The sequence below is a fragment of the Tigriopus californicus genome, chromosome 12 (genome assembly GCF_007210705.1).
Source record: "Tigriopus californicus strain San Diego chromosome 12, Tcal_SD_v2.1, whole genome shotgun sequence".
Classification (NCBI taxonomy): Eukaryota; Metazoa; Arthropoda; class Copepoda; order Harpacticoida; family Harpacticidae; genus Tigriopus; species Tigriopus californicus.
This window is the reverse complement of record NC_081451.1, coordinates 14,068,550-14,086,354: the sequence shown is the minus strand read 5'-3', so window position 1 is coordinate 14,086,354 and position 17,805 is coordinate 14,068,550. Positions and strand designations below refer to the sequence as shown.

The 17,805-nt window shown below is 37.6% G+C and overlaps 1 protein-coding gene across 3 annotated transcripts in view; it reads left to right on the top strand.

Annotated features, from left to right (window-relative positions):
- The first annotated feature begins 7,183 nt into the window (after positions 1-7,183).
- LOC131892003 (uncharacterized) overlaps positions 7,184-17,805 on the top strand; it is a 12,422-nt gene continuing 1,800 nt past the window's right edge. Inside the window, exons 1-2 of one of the 3 annotated variants that reach the window (XM_059241721.1) lie at positions 7,184-7,413; positions 13,348-13,522. In XM_059241721.1, coding sequence (XP_059097704.1) covers positions 7,221-7,413; positions 13,348-13,522 — 368 coding nt within the window. In that variant the 5' untranslated portion in view covers positions 7,184-7,220. Of the gene's footprint in view, positions 7,414-10,874; positions 10,909-11,714; positions 11,755-13,347; positions 13,523-17,805 lie in introns of those variants that run through there. The other 2 variants (XM_059241722.1, XM_059241723.1) reach the window with 2 other exon arrangements.

Below are 17,805 nucleotides of genomic sequence, written 5' to 3'. Positions count from 1 at the left end.
TCGTAGTGTATTGAAGTCTGTAGACGGCTCCAAAAAAAAGAATGACGAAATAAAGAAAAAAAAGTACTCAACAGTATTCCAATGGAATGCTAAATTTCAAGTATTCAATTACTCTTCAATTGCAGGGTTGAGCTAAAGCATCTATTTTCAAAATGAAGATATAAATTTCTCGCTAGGGATCATTTTTTGCATTCCTAGTAGTGATAAAATTGAACAAAATCTTTATTCAGTCAAAGCGTTCAACAAAATGATTCAAGATTAGTTCATCATACTCTAAAGAAAGAATGTTGCAATGCATGGAAACCTTTGCAAGGATGTTCAGTCTAGGATTTGTTTGATTTAATATATCTTGCATTTAAAACTTCACTTTTCTTGAGTAGATCAACTATCAAACTTTGTTATTGTATGATTAATGAGTGGGAGATATTTCTATCTCCAATGATGAAACATGCCCTGTAAAGAAATTTATGAATTGTGACTTCAGTTTGATATTAATAATCCTCAGACTGTTCTGTCATGTTTCACGCTAGTGCCCACCTGTGGTAAAATATCCTTTAGACGTACGCTCGCTCGTCCCTTGAAACCAACCACGAGAAGAGCACAAATGCTAATGAAAATGAAAAAGCCTCTGCCCCTTTGGAAGTATCATAATGAACCTAAATCTCGCTTCTTTCCCCAAGTGATGACAAGTCTCTTTCGGAACATGATAAGGGGATACTTTGGCCGTGCGAAAGATGGATGAAAGCATTCTCAGTCCATTGTCCATAAGGTTAATGAGGTATGCCGTCATACCATGAGACGTCTCCGCTCTTTCATCTTCTGAACTAGGTACTACAACTCTCATGTCTGGATTATCTCAAGATCAAATCATCCAAACGACCGACCCACTGAGAAAACCTCAGCCAATTTTCCCGGTCATGGCGGATCCCTCAAGCTTTTTCCCTCAGGGCTTTTTTCTTTTGGATGCAGACACCGATAAACCCAAGAACCCAAAAAAGCATTTGGATTCAGATTGTTGAAAGCGTCTCGCCGTCTTTATGGGGATCTTGGAACCAGGATCAAATGCACCTTTTTATCAGTGCATGGAAGCGGCCACATCCGCGTCCTGAGCCCCCCTCTTTCGCTGTTGATTCCGGTGCTGTTTTATTCTCCTCATGGAAAATTGCACCAGTTCCACACCGCACGAGGTGAGTGATGATGATTCTCGAGGCGAAGGTGCCCTATTTATAAGAGCCTTTGAAGCTCGCCAAACATCGCTGAAGGTTCAGACCTTGTTGGAACATTCCACGTAAAACATAACATACAGTACAATGCTTGTCATGAAAAGGTGATATATTGGTAAACGGAGTGTCACAGTTGACTCGAGAGTCTGAAGGGAAATCTAGGAGAGCTATTGGGAAAGGTGTTACGAGAGCAAAGGACATTTATCAAGGCCTCTCATCGTTGTAGTTCTGGGCGAGTCCGGACTCGAGTCCGAGTGTGCTCGAGCTTTTAATTGATTTTGGAGAAATTGGCCGGACTCGAGTCCGGACTCGTCACATGAAATAAATATTCATTTTTTTCTTAGAATTTGTCAAGACGCGTCTATTTGCTTGAACTGGCTCTAGTAAAAGACTCGAGTCCGGCAAAAACTCAAAAAACTTCAAAAAAAATCAGAGGACTCGTATAAGCCCGACTTTTCCCGGACTCGCCCCATCACTACTTTGTTGGGAATGAAGTAAGCACCAGTGACCGCTTACACTTACAAAGGTTGGTTGATGGCTGCTAACTTGGTGATCTTCAGTTGGTGCAGCGATTTAGATACTTTTGATAATCAATGCAAGAAACATTTATTTGGCTTGATAGGTTCCGTCTCGAATCTCTAACATGCATAAAAAGTCACTTTTGATTTTCAAAATAGATCGCAGAACATTTGATTTTTGAGTTTTGCTGATATATGAGAGGTCACATTTATTTTAAAGATTAATCAATTTTTGTTAAAGGATCTAATCACCATTACCGATTTCTTTTTCTTCTCACATGTAATTTTTCTTAGTTATACTTGCACTTTCGGTTGTCGCTAAAATGTTTCTAAAAATATTACCGGGACGAGAGTAAGTCGTTGCATGGGCCAATTGCACTTCCTGAGAGCTATTGGAGGCTTCATGTAGATATTACAAGAGCTTCCATTGCTTTGGCAAAATAATTAAAGCATTTTTTAGAGCAAATTCTCCTGTGACACTATCCATTCAAGATGTGCAAGGCAAAAGAGTGATAGTTGTTGTCATTTTTCCCTGGAATTTGTTTACCCAAATATAACTTAAAAACTTAACGCGAGCTCGAGGATCATCTTGAACATAAATCATGGCCTCCATGGATGGACTAAGAAAAGGAGGGGCCCTCATCTCAATACTTGCATCTCAAAGCACTTCCATAAGGTCAATTGCCAACGATCTTGGTCTTCCAGGTCCATCATCTCGAAGTAAATTGAGATCGACTAGATCCATAATTTTCTATCTTCCTATCACGTTTAACGCCCATCTTCTTGAGTCCCTTGGGGATAAATGGAAGATGATTACAGGCTGGCGAGACTTTTTCAGCCGGCGATGTTATCTCGTGTAAAATCGATGCTAAAAAATGCTAGTATAATGCTATTTTTTAAGAAAACAAATTCGTTATAGTGGTCTTAAAGGATTTCAGTTTCAAATTCAATTGTAAATGACAGAGTTTGTTCCGGCAATTTTTTTAACTGGTTTACTTTTCGGAAAAAAGAAGAATTAATCTCCTAATTCTCCTGATCTCCTAATTTTGAACCCTAACATTTTGAAGAGAACAACGAAAAGTGACGAAAGTTTTATTAGAGTAAAAAAATATTTTTCACAGTTTGAACAAGCTTTTTTTACACGCAATTAAAAATTGTTCTTATCGTCAAATATTGTTCTTCTTGGGTGAGATTCGGTCAAAAAATAGAAGATTATTTGCTTTTGTTGCGGGCATCATACTTCAAAGTGGACATTAGCAAGAACTGCAATCAATTTCTTTATTCATAAGGCTCCAAAGTGGTCTATCTCTTCTATTTTGAATATTTTGCACTATTTCTGAAACTCACCTCAAATGAGTGAAACACTTTTCGGACTACAATGAAATTAACCCGTACTTACATTTTCTTCAAGATTGCAACTTAGTTCTTATGCACGCAGTGACGATTTTCATCAATTCTTTTATTTGTGTCAGGCAATCAACAGTAGTAAACAATATTTTTATGAACTAAAAATCTGGGTATTTACATAAATTTGGCTAAATCCCCTTTCAATTGAGAAGCAATTAGAATAAACAATTATGCTCGCTTAATGTAAAGTAAACATGGAACTGGAAATCACTTGGGGGGGGCTACCGCGTATCAATTTCGTGGAATGACAAATGACTCCAATAAAAGAGCATTGTCAACACTGCCAAGTTTACTTGCTTTGTGAGTGTTTTTTTCTTTCCTTTTGGGCATTTTTTAATGAAATATTGCTAAGATGGGGCTAAATTGCTTTACAAGATTTCACGCAAACAATGCTAAAAACAGATGCTAATTAAAAAAAAATCAATGCCAGTGGCCTTGAAATGATGCTAATTTTCAAAAATATGCTAACTGGCGAGCCTGGATGGTGTATGCACCAAGATTGTCATCCCTGCGTTCAGCGAAAGTAAATCCATCTAAAAAGGACAAAGCGCTTTTCGTCGATTGTTGCGGTTCTTTGACTGCAAGTGGAAAAATGCAAAGCGTCTATTCAAAGTCAATTCTTTACATATTCTAGTTGATAATATTGTGAAAAAATATCTATGCGATAAGATTGGTGTCTTCAACTATAATTCATAAGCACCCAAACCACCCAACGATGGGTTTCATGGGGGTTTGTGATTTCTTTGATTAGAACACTTTTATTCAAACAAGATAAGCAGTTAAGATTCCAAATTTTGGAAGATTTCATCGAACTTATACGAGGCAAAAAGAAAAATAGCCACCCTTTGCAAATGTAAAATTTTAAAAGCTGGAGAGCCCCTATTGCACTGAAATCCTTGGGACATAAATCGCAATCCTTTTTTCAAGGCCTGGGTTCTGTTGCTATGTTTCTTCCCCTCACTTAAGCGATCCTTCTCAGCACTTTTTCTGCGATTTTCACATGTTCACCAATCGTTCACAAATATTTCTTTTGAAACTAGGTTGTATTTGAAGCATGTCTGGGGTTTTATCCGCCCACAATAATGCTGACATTTCGTTTCGCCTTTGTTTTCCCCTATGAAACCTGCCACCAAGAGGACATAACTCACAATAGAGAGAGAATTGATGTTCCAGCTTTGGTTCCCCTTATTCCTCGTGTTAGGAATCAAGCTCGAAGAAACAACATAAATCCAGAAGGGGTCTCCTTTTCGTCACAAGCATGGAAAACCGAGGACTACCTTTAGAACAAACAAAACCAAAAAAACTTCGGTGATCCAGGATTTGATCTGGGAACATTGTCACTCTGACCATGTCCATGGATCCTAATTATTATGATTTGCATCACAAATCGTTTTTCAGAAGTAAGCTTGACACACCTAGCCAGGAATGAAACTCGTCTGAAAATGAGTGGACGCATTTTAATACATGGATAAGTTTTGATGTATAGATTTGCTTCTGGAGCCAGATATGTATTACAAAATGTCTCTTAACTAACATCAGAAACGTCTGTTTTGGGTTGCTTTGGCTTGCGGGGATACACTTTTAAAAATATGCATGTCCCAGTTTTTGTGCAAAATCCGATTAGAAAAGGTGAAGACAAAGTTCTGATTTATTGGCTTTCAACCACTGTTACTAAGAAACCATCGCATTCATAACCCCAGTCAAGGCAAAAGGACTGTCTTATGTCTATTTATTTATTATTTCAAATACTTATATCAGGCGCTTTTACAACCAACACATGAATTTGTCAACGACATTAACCATAGATCTTTTGGCTCGCTGGGTTCAAGAAGTGTCCTTATATCAAAATGATCATGATTTTATCCAGTCAAATTTCAATCCAAACCAAGTAGAGTTGGAGAGAAAAGTAAAACATAACATGACTTTTTCCTTTATTATGCATTAAAATGAAGTCAAATGAATGGTTGTTGAGTCTTTTGACCGTTTAATCTGAACAGGATCGAGCGATATTTGTTGGCAAAGTTTTAATTAAAAGAAACTCGTAAATCGTATTTGCATTTTTGAGCAAGCATTTTTATCAGAAAATACCACTCTCCAAGCTCGTTGGATTTCTGAACTATAATGGAATGTGTTGATTGAAAACTTGCGTTTGGCAAAGGCTCGATTTGTTCTGATTGTATGATTGGCTTTAAATTACATACAATGAACGAAGGTGTCAATTTCCAGACCTGCAATGATTTTTTAACAAAATTACCTTCCTTTTCAGTTTTATTGAACACACATCCCGGTCGGTCAGAAGTATTGTCAAATGAATAGCTACCAATTGTATGTGAGTTAGCTCGGATTCCACGTACAAACGTACAAACCGTTCAAACTCGCAACTCATTTGTACATACCGTTGACATTCGGTATTAAGGCCAAGAACGATAAAGAATCCTGAGAATCTGGATCGAATCACATTCTTGCTGACCATGAGTCAAACATTGAACAAAGGCAAATACTAATTGCAAAACATCTGTCGTCCACCATTCCGTATTTGACCGATATGTTGGGGACCACAATGAACTAAATCCGTAATTTCTCCTGTTTGAAGTCTGATCGATCATCTGGATTAAAGACACCACTGAGATAAAATTAGAGGCTTCAATATAAAAAATGATAATAATTAATAGGAAAAATGTGCGAAGCCGCAACTGTGACTCCTTGACTCAGCCTATCTTATAAGCGCCAAGTGCTGAATATAATTTTGCAATACTTTAATGCAAGTTAATCAATGACATCCGTTAGATCAACAATATTCATGCCTCGTTTCTATGTGCATATATTCTATCTTGGTCACATTTCACTTTAAAACGAGCTTTATCAGAGTTTGTAGAATGTTACGTCAAGATAAACCCCGGATTTCTAGCAATGTGGACAGTGAACGGAAGACAAATAACCAGTTTACATACAGGACCACAAGATTTTGATGAATAGATGAACTTGGCCAAATTTGAGACCAAAGCTATGTTTAGGGAACTTAAGATATACGTCCACAGTTATGTGGTAAACACTAGATGAAATTCGAAATCTTGATCAGCTTTTAGATAGATAGGTAGATGGATTTATTTCAGGAACACTTTGATCATGATTGGATAATGTCGACATTAATCTCTGAGTTAGCATCTTGATATATCAAAAAAATTCATGAGCATGTAGTTCCTCAGGTTCTGGGTAAGCAAAAGCTTGTTTTCACCAGGACCTGGGCAAATTAAAGAAGACATGACATAGATAGTCAATAATGTTACAGAGGCCAAGCTGCAACATGATAGCGTGAGTTGGAAGAACTACAAAACTTTTGGCAGTATAACTTTGAAACGAACCACTTTATAAGTAAATGATGAAAAAATCGCCAGCCTTAAATTGAGGAGATCTACGCTTCTTATTTTATCACTTATATTCGAAAAGTGGCTCAGACTCGCAATGACCAATAGCAAGCCGATTTGACCGGAAGCTCGTTCACAGTCCACATTTCTAGAGGTTCGTGGATGAACTAAATTCTGAGTGTCGAACCAACTTTCTCAGTTCTTATGAGCTTATATCTTGATTGGGTCCAGTGTTTGACAATTTTTTTTCTATTTTCAAGGGGATTTTCTGTGCCTTATGAGTGATCTAGTCTTCCGACAAAATATGTTATTTTCACGTCGCTTAGAAATTGCAGAAGTTTGACGATCCGGTTGTACGAAAGATTTGGAAAGAAAACCGGTTAGTTCATCCCTTTCGAACGTCTGCTCGGCATATAAATAACATTTTTTGTCTGGAGTCTAGAATGACATTTATGATGGGCGATGTCCCCGCTTTTCGTTCATTTCTTGTCATAAACACCAATTTTTACCCCTCTCCCTCTCAGTTAAGCGTGAATAAGTATAAGCGTAAAAAAATACGGCATCAAAACCTTCGAAGTCCCTATTTTAGCAATTACCGGCTAACTCCATCCAGTTAAGGTGCATGACATTAAACGAGGCTTCGTTCTCCTGTTCGTTTTTTGTCAAGCGCTCAGTCCTTTAGATTTGGACCCCAGTGGTTCCTGGAAATGAATACCTTTGGCTTTCTATTTCAAAGCGAGACATGTGGAACATGGAACATGGAACCAATGGAAAAGCTCTGGAGCTTTCCTGCCTCCTTTTTGAGGAGAATCGGCGCATCTTTAAAGAGCCTTGTCCCACACGAGATTGGGCTTAGTCCCATTTCAACTCGCACGGCTAACTTGTTGCTCATCTTACACGGTAAGTTGGAACTGGAACTTTCAGCTCTTTGGCACATTGTGAAAAGAATAGGAACAATTACATTTTAATCTAAGGAAGGATTGCAGTGAACCAATGATTCGTATTCATCCTTTGTAAATAAGATTTAGATACGACGGGCAAACCAGCAAGAATGATAGTACATTAATTTCTCCAAAATGACTTATTTTCCAAGAAAGGTGAAAATGTTGTTGATAAGCCGATTCGCTCTTTGATGGCAATTACAATTTGCACTGAAGCGCCCAAAATGTCGTTTTTTGTTGAAAATACCAAAATTCACCAAAACATATAAATCACTTACCTGATGCTTGAGTGGTTAAATCAATCAGAAAATAGTAAAATCAGTAAAGAAACGACGTTTTAGTAACCAAAACTTTTGACACGGTTTGTTTCAAGTGTGTGGAGACCACGCCTTTTTTCAGTTTCACGCCAAAGTAGATTTTGTTTTATTTTTCTACATTACACGTTTCTATATCAATGGTTGGAATTGTACAGTACTCAGAGAAGGTACAAAAGGTATCTGATATTGTACGTTTTCAAAAGCATTCATGAGCTTTGTCCCAACCCAGGATTTAGGGTCAATTGTAGTGACCGTAGAGGCTTAATGTGCATTTTGAGAACACCTTCAAGCCCTCGAGAATCCAGGATACTTAAAACAATGAAGTCCNATGTAGGCGTTGATCCAGTAGCAAGATTTAAGTCAGACTTGGGCAAGTTTTTGACTAAAATTCCGGATCAACCTTATATTCAAGGATTAGCTCGGTCTGCCAACTCCAATTCGTTGGTCGATCAAATAATATATATAAATAAAAGTCAAGTAAAATAATAATCTTCTCGTCTTGAACTGCTGTGATTCCAATCCCGGTAGCGGTAAGGAAGTCCGCACAAAAAAAATGACAGCCAGCGTCCATTCCCATGTCGTAGTATCTATGTATGGGCTGGCTTCAGAAAAATATTATAAAACCGTCATTGTGCCTATTTTTGTCCAGATATGTTCCAGCAGTTCTTGTGTTGAGATTCCACCCTCCAAATAAAGCCAAGCTAATAGGATAAAGCAGACAATATAGAGGGGAATTAATCAAGCCTAGGAAAAACATCCAACTTCACAATCCCCACTTTACTCCCAAACAGTATAACTTGAAAACTCTTTCAGGAAAACGCATGCCAAAATTTCTTCGTTGGCCTATTAATGCCCTGTGTAGTCTTTCAAATTTATATTGTGTTTCGCACCAACTTTTTGGAGTTATTGTGAGATAACCTAGAGGTTATTGTGAGTGTGGATAGTAAAGTTGAATGCATTGTCTTTGTCTTGATTGGGGGCTTGCATGGCGGTGGCAGATTATGTTTTGTTAAAACTTCTTTTTTAGCAAAATAAAGAAAGTTGTTGCAGGTTTAGTTACAAAAGCTATTGAAGAAATGCCTAGTGTGTGAGTAATGACTCCAGACTTCTTGGGAAACAAGTAGGGTCTTATGTTTAGAAGAATATGGCAGTGAGCTCTGTGCACCATAACGGTTTAATTTTGAACCTTCAATTCCACTCCAAAACAGTATGTTCATGTGGGTCCCAGATCCAAACGAAACACATTTAGATAAAAAATATGTAGCTCTAGGAGTTACATATGGCTTTAGGTACCCTTCACGTATCCTTTAATCTACTTTCAACGTTTTAAACACCTCTTTAAAAGCCACTTTCAACATTTTCTGTTCGATAATTGGTAATTTGAATCCGGTGTTGCTGCAATAGCCGTTATTGATGCTTGAAACTTAATCCTTATATAACTCACCCTTAAGGCACAAACATTTACACAAATGTGTCTGGTTTGGATCTGGGATCCATGTAAACTCATTGTTTTGGAACGGAATTGAATGTTAAAAATTCTACCGCAATGATGCGTTGTCTGGAAACAAGTCTTTGTGGAGTAATGGACCATATTTGCTTGCGTGCCCCTCGTACAGTTTTTTTGCAAATGCTTTTGTCAAGTAGTATAATCCTTAAATCATCAGAATCTATAACCTCGTTTTTGAGGCGGTTAGCTTGATTTTATAACGCGAAAATGGAGATTTCTGCAATAGGAAACTTTATCTAAATACTTCAGTGACGAGTAAAATTGAAACTTTTCTTGATTTGTCATGTCAAACTGTCATCAAAAGAACTGTAATGGCGCAAATAGAAATGTATTTTCCTAAAACATGAAAGCATGTTTTATCCCACGACTTTCAGAGCACTTTGACAAAAACTATCTCACTCTTTGCAAGTCACGTTAGCCAAGTTTGAGTTTAAAACATAAGTTAGAGACTTTGACAGTTCAATTTTACTCTTGATGTGCAAACTTGTGGAAAAAGGAGTTGGAAATTCGCCTTTACACGCATGAAATTCTTTAAATTCACACTTTGAATGGATTTTTTTGCGTTCCTAGAAAATTTCTTCTCCAGGCATTGAAACGAGAACTTATTTTCAAGCCAGTCATTAAAACACATGATCTAACTGAATACTTGCCCCACACTTTTTGAGGTTGAGTAATTATCTTCAAAACTCGCCGGTCATTAACACGACAACGTAAAACACGCACTTGAAAGACTTGAAACAAAGGTTGTGCGTATGGTCTAAAAGGGAAAAAACCGCGTGACCATAACAAATGTCATTAATGCGTAATATTATCAAATACAATGATGCTTGCCTGCGTTACTAACCCGAAGTTAACGCTATGATTAACAAAGTAACTGTTTTCAAGATTTACGACTTTGAAATAGATGTGCTTTGTCTCCAAAAAAATGAAAGAATGAGTTAAACTTTCTTTCAGCAAACATTGAAACCCGATAGGAGGTGGAACAAACTAAACTTATATTCTATAGCGTTGTCTTGCGTGTTTTGAATGTCAGTCTGATGTCCCATTTTGAGGGCTCCATAAATTGGAACTTACAGCCACATTTCAAGGGATCAAGCGGTCAAAGAGATCTCTCCTTGAAGTTGAAAGTTCTTGACCTCCCAAGGGACCACATTGGCACTTGGAGAATATACAATTCAGTAAGAGAGCTCTCTCTTTCTGCGTTAGAACTTCAAGTGTACGTAACTAATTCATGTTCCAAAGAGATCGAGCTTTCATCAAATTAATCAAAGCTTTGATCAGTATTAGTGTTTACTCACACTGATTAAGGATGCATTTTGGTCTTTCATTCTTTTAAAGATAAAAAAGGTTTTCCGTCACTTTTCAAAGCAACTTTGAATCGGACACCAAGCTCTTTTGAGCCAATTCTACAGACATTTGGAAAAAAATCTGCTATGTAATGGACTAGAACTTCATCCTTAGAAGGCGCTCCCAACATATAGCTTCACTAAGATCTCATTTGCTGCCTTCTATATAGTTTGATCTTTGAACTCTATTTATCATTTGTTTTCAAGTCCACTGATGCTTTTACATTCATCCATCGAGGTCGCAATTCAACAGGAGGTGTTTTCAATGGTCGTCGGATACCCCGGTAGGCTTTGATCTCATTAAGAAACTGGGCTAAAACGATGATTAAGGCCTTGCCTTGGATCGGTTTTCGTCCCCTACGTGTATCCTTTGAAGAGACTACTGCTGATCAATTCCAGCCATTATGCTCCAGTTTTCACGTATCTAATTCTTGGATTCAAGGATCATGAAATATGTAGATGGCCGTTTTTTGCTCTGTAGATGTTAAAGCACCTTTTTGATTCACCTTCAATGAGAGGTTGAACCACTGACATCAAAGTTTTTTGGAACTTTACCCAAAATCATCTCACTCGTAAATTTCGTTCGTACAAGTCAAATTTCATTATTCGTCCATGTTGAGTAACGGTTTTAGCTCAAACTAAGCTTGGACAACTGAAAACTTGAATCGTAGAAAAAAAACCGGAGTGACTAGAATTCTTTTTGCTACATGCAGCAAAAAAATTGCCATGTTCCTACCTATAATTTTGAATGTTTCTACGGTGAGGAAGTCCGTAGTTGGATAGTGCGACTAAGATTTATTTCAATTTTTGGTCGGGAGCTTGAGTTCAAAGATTTCTAAACTTTCCGTTGAATTATTTGGGTGCATTTAGCGCCGTCAAGTACGTCCAGGGTACGACGTACCGTCGCTCATGCATAGAAGAGGCAACATGGAAGAGCAAAACTTGAGTTTGATGTGATTCATTACTGGAGCTGAATCGGTAACTATAAACAAGTGCTACTCCAGCCGATTGAAAAATCAGATACCATACCAGCTGTCACCCATCCATTCTGAAAACGTGTCCGCCTGGCTAGTTCTCATCGCAATATCTAGGCCGTGCTTCCTCCATGGTTCATGATTCATCTAATCAAGGTTTGGAATCCCATAGTTACCCTAGTTGGTGAGAAAATGTGCTCGAAACGAGTAAAAATTCCTATTTCTTCATTACTAGAGTCCTCTATTAGCAAACGATGAAAACATCATTGCCATGAGCATAACAATTTTCTACCTATTTCTACTGCTATTAGGAATGAAATCCCCAGTTGTTCAAGATGTAAAAGATACAAAAAAATTACCTTTATGATCATACAATATCTGATATCAACCAACAAATTTGAGTTGGCGGATCTAGCTAGGCCTTAAATGTAAGCATGATCAAGAAATTTGATCAGTTTGTTGTCCACGTTTACTTTAAGATTGTTAAGAGATATTGACAAAAATTCAAAAATTCAGGATGACATTTTGAGAGTTGTAAACTGGCTAAAGGCTTCATCACATTTTGAATCCAGTAGTTGAAGGTAGTCTTCAAAAAAAGTTGGACTTGATTCAGGCTAAAATTAAGGCCTCCATCGAAAATGATCCGTTTAATTTTTACCAGGAACATCAAAGGTATGACAGAGCTCTCCTATTGTGAGAGGTTAGAAAGGTTGGGACTGTACAGTGTTCAGAGAAGGTACGAAATGTATCTGATACTGTACTTCTTCAATAGAATCCATGAGTTTTGTCCCAACCCAGGATTTGGTATCAATTCTAGTGACCGTAGATTGCTTAATACGCGTTTTGAGTGCACCTTCAAGCCCTCGAGAATCCAGACTAGTTCGAACAATGAAGTCCTCTTCTCTTCTTTCTCGGGCGGGCTCCTTCTTTGTTCAATTTGCTGCCCTCTAATATTCGCCTTGTTGATCCGGTTGCATCTTTCAAGTCAGACTTGGACAAATTTTAAGATAGCATTCCAGATCAACCCTACATTCAAGGACCAGCTCGGTCTGCCAACTCAAATTCATTGGCAGACCAAATATTGTATAGAATTAAGTGTTAATATAAGACAAATTATAATCTCTCATTTTGATTCTGCCGGGCATTACATTCCTTGTTACGGTTAATGCAGCCGGTGAAAACCAAAACCAAAATATAAGATTGGGTACGAATGAACTTGATCACAAACACGCTTACTTGGAGTTCAAATGCAGTTGTGCAATTGTGGTACTTGCGGTTCAAAAGTAATACTATTATGAGTATTTGGGGTTCAAATCTAATTCAATTCAATAGCAATCATGTTCCAAATGCAATTCAATCACTTCATTACAAAATATATAAAACATGTTTTTGAAATAATGCCTAACCAAGTACGACGTCATCATGTGGTGAAGTCGTCCTTGGCCTAACCCAAAACTTCCATAAAGAAGACACCGTAGTAGGGAATATATGTCATTATGTATACCTGTAAGTCTACCAATAGCCCAATGACAGATTTGTCGCAATAAAGAATTTTGTTATCGATATAAAACTATTAGTTCAAAGAACATTCTATTCTTTTTGTCAGATGTTCAGTGTTCTTCTTAATCACCGAAAGAACGGTAGTGTGTTGTCTCGTCCAATCCATCAATAGATCGTTAGTCTTTTGTTTTAAGCAAACCTTGCATGACAAAAGCAGAAATGTGGATGAACGTTACCGCATCATTTCAGATCAGCGGGGTCATTTCACAACAGAGTGGAAATCCATTAGGTCAACCCGTGTCCCGTCAAGCAGTGCCCGAAACATGCGTGGATGCTTACGAAAATGGAACAAAGTCCATTCATTTCTGGCCATCCTCGTCTGGATCGGACTCGATGGGAGGTCAGTGGTTCAGGCCTTTCCAAGGTGAGCACCATGAACAAAGGTCGAGGGCTTCCATTACCAATGCAAGCTGAGCTTTGGTCGAGAAAAATAATCCTCAACCACAAGTGGGCTTTATCATTTATAATCGCATTTTTACGGACTTCTTTAAAGCTACTGGGACTGGAATGCTCCCTATTTAAACTTGAAGCACGAGCATTTCAAATTCTGCAGGTTTGAGGGCTAAAGCAATCGAAACTGCCATTGATGCGACTAAGTATATTGAACAGAAATTTAATTTTATTCGAGATACCATCAACACCTCGGTCGTATACAAAGAGTGTAATTCAAAACAAGTCGAAGTGCAGAACACAATAGAAAACCAGGATGCTAGACAAACGGACGAGGGTAATGTTTCCATCTGGACCAGACCTACGGAAAGTCTCCATGTAAGTTATGAGATCGCAAGTGCTGAAAAAAATGATATAATTCACTAGCTACAGAGTAATATGACTGAATTAATTTTTCCGATATTCCCCTGATAAATTATTACTCAAATGTTAAATCGAAAACTATTTGTTGAAAGGATTTTTAGATCTGTACAATGCATAAGGAAAAACACTTGGGATTTGTAACAGGCACTACTACAGATGTTAGGAGTTAAGATAGGTAACTATGAAGCAGATAAAATAAAGCAGCAAATCTTAAAGTAATGCGTTATCATTACCGTTACTTGTTACTTGTTACTTTTGCAAAACAAGAGGACCTAAACTACGAAAAACAGCTTGTGCGATTTTTTAACGTTTAGTAAATATAACGTGAAACAAATGACTCCTGTGGTTATTTATTTGATCTCATCAGTGGCAAGGAAGTCATTGCATTTGAGAGGAAATTTAAAAAAGTCGCTCGTTATGAAGAGAAGAAAGTAACGGTTTCAGCAAGGCTAACACCCGTTCTGTTACCGTTATTTTTTCAGAAAAGTGACACGTTACCGGTAGCGTTGCTTAAGAAACAACGCGTTACAAGGAACGGCGTTACTTGAAACACATTATTTTTTTAGTAACACTACTTCAAGCCCTGGTTAGAAGCATTTGACTCTACATAGCGAGCTAGATTGGTCAGTTAAATTAAAACCAGATTTGAGATTGGCCAGCACAAAAAGGGAGTTTTGATCCAAGAGGCAAAAATACTTGCCAAATTAGCATAGTGAAAAACATTACTCACATCTGTCTCGATATGAAGAGTCAAATGCATCTACCTATCGAAAAGGGTCAAGCGGCTGATTTTTGAATTGGATACCCCTATAGATGCTCTAGGTATAGATACGCGAGGTTGAGTATACGTCAGGGAGTCAGCCGCTTCTAAAAAGAGGCCACACGTTTGCATTGCATAATAGGGTAAAGCTTTGAATGATTTATGACAAACTTGATCCACCATGGATTTAACCAACTCATTCCACAGGGTTAAGAGTGCCTTTTGTCATTAGAATTGTTTTAGTGTGGTATTTCTCAATACAATGTACTTGACACGCTGATCTTTCGCATGCTGCCAGTCTCGAGTTGGACTAAAGCACTTCAAAAAAGAAAGTACAACCATATTCAACAAATTACATTGTAAAGTATAAAAGGGACTTGTTTCTTGATAGACTCAGGAAGCTCACATGTGATAAAGCTAATCTGAACAATCTAATGAGATATTATAGCAATCCAATCTTATGAAAAAATGGGTTCTGAAAGTGATAGTCATCCCGGAAAAATCCGCACCATCCCACATCCATCCTTTAGCCCAGACTTGGCCTCATGCGACTTCTTTCTGTTCCCAAAAGTTAAATCTCTTATTGTTGGGAAGAATATCACTAGGGATACAGTCAGCCATGTCTGGAATGCGGCAGTAAGGAAATTTCTATCAGAAGGTGACTTCAAAAACGCATGTTTGTCATGGATGAAGCGGATTTATAAGTGTATTGATAAAGAGGGTGATTACGTACAAAAATGTCAAAAAGTAAGTGTCCGCACCCAAATCCGCATTTTTGAGTTATTTTGATAGTCCGATTTTAGAATGAGCACACTGCGTAAGTTAAAACAAGATGACACCTTCTGCCAGGTTGGGTCCCTGATTGATATTAGTTTTCTTGAAGACCAAACTTTTCAAAGAGAAGAGCAGGAACAATGTCAGTGAAAGTTTATAACGCATTCAGTTCTCAGGAAATGAGACAAATGGTCAAGTTTCAAAAGTTGAGAGGAACAGTAATGCATTGGTTCAATAGGTAGAGATTTATTGTCGATAACACACAACAGTAAACATCAAAAGCCCTTTTTTAAACCATTAATCATTCTTTTCCTTCAATGAACTCTTAGCATGTTGAATATCATTCATGTTTTTTCTTTGTTTAAAAATCATTGAAATATTATTGGGATACAAGTGCCTTCAGTTGATTATAAATGTTATAATATCCTGCAAGTACAACCCGAGGGGTTTATTGGGGTAACCTAGAGATCTCACCTGTTTGATTTCTTTAAATATTCAGAGTGAGACATTCTTTTAAAGGTTCATTCATGTATGCAAGAGAACCCCAACGCAGAAAACAATCAATCAAGGAGCATTTTCAGGTTATTCTTTGAGCTGTATAGCATTTACACATGACATTCATTTTTTATTTTTGGTACATTGATAAACGACTTTACTTTTCATGTCAGTTGCTTTCTATTATACAATTTAAGGATTTTTTACTTAATAGTGATGCAAAACAAAACTTTTAAAGTGTATAATAAGACTTTCAAATGTAATAAAAAGCCCAAGTTTGGTATTGGTTTCAAATATTTTGAAGACATTTCAAGTCATTTAGTATTAAAAGATGGAAATCGCATCTATCAAATGTAATTTCATAGGTTTTGTATCCTGATATCAGAATTAGTGGCTTGACAAATTAATTTCAATTCGATTGAGAAATGCACGTTTGTAGAAGTGTTTTCCTGTACGCTTGATTTTATTATTAATTTAAGATACATTTTTCTTAAAAGTATTGATTGGCATTGAAGCAAAAAATTACGCAATATATTAGGTACTTGAATATCTTGCTCTTCTTTTGGTGCAGGTTTTTGTTTACAATCAACAGAATTGATCTTCATTGGCAGAGCAGGGGCCCCTTTGGTCTAATAGTATCCTTGAAATCCATTATTTTGGACCAGGGTAGAGTCAGCCAACATGTGGTACAAACGCCTCTGACTTGATCAAATGAAAGAGGATCCTCGGAAGCTTTGATGGAGACTGTCCAAGTTAAACGAGACTCTCCTGACAACTCTGTTCAATCCTAAGTATGTTGAACAAGTCTGGCACACTACAAAAACCAAATGCCGTGGACAAAAATTGTTCGGGGTTGGAAAAAGTTAAGGAAGTGTGCTTCTCAAAACAAATTTCCTGAAGCATGCAATGGCGGACATTATCAAACAAAGAACTTGATCTTCGCATCCTTGCTTCTAACATCAACAGGTTAACGATTGTCAAAATTTTGATCAAAATCAAAAGTTCAAAGAAATGCATCATCTTTAGCAGACTTCAATGAGAGATGAATTTTGAGGTTGAGTGATTACCATTCTTTTTATTATCGCCGGCAGTAAAAAAAAGCGAAATGGCCCGTTTGGCCGGGTTGCGGCTAGTCGGACCCAGGTGTCGCTATCGTGGTGATTATGATTCAGAGTAAATACAGAGACACCAAGACATACCTACATTCCATTCAAAATATTCTTACTTGCTTACTTGATAAATTGCTGTGTTACACGTACCATCATCTCGTTAAATCGACGGAGCTTTTTGCTGGGTTGAGCAGAGCTTTGTCCACTCAGAAAGTACGAGAGGAGGATAATCAGTTCCTTTGATTTAATGACTTGATACTTGAAATACAGAAATTGGACTTGCGAGAAAGCAATTAAAAATATTTTGAATGAGATGTATGCCTTGGTGTTTCTGTATTGATTGTAAATCATGATGGGATGATGTTGTAGTTTATGTGCACGAGCTTTGTCGAGACTTTGTCATGAGCAATGATTTCAGCTGTACCCTTTTTGTAAATCACTTTCATTTCTACCATGATATCAAACACATCCCTCGTTATTTTACTACTCGCTTCATCCTTACTTGACCAATCGAACGATCATGCGACATGATAACCGTTGTTCCGTCCACCAGCCAGGGGTGAAAGGTCCTGACTTATTGAATTCCCGTGGTGAACGGAAACATGGAACTCCTGACCCAAGCACTAGGTAAAAATACCTTGATAGCTCTCAAAGATGGAGAGCACCTAGTACATGGGCTTAAATTTCTTAGACCTA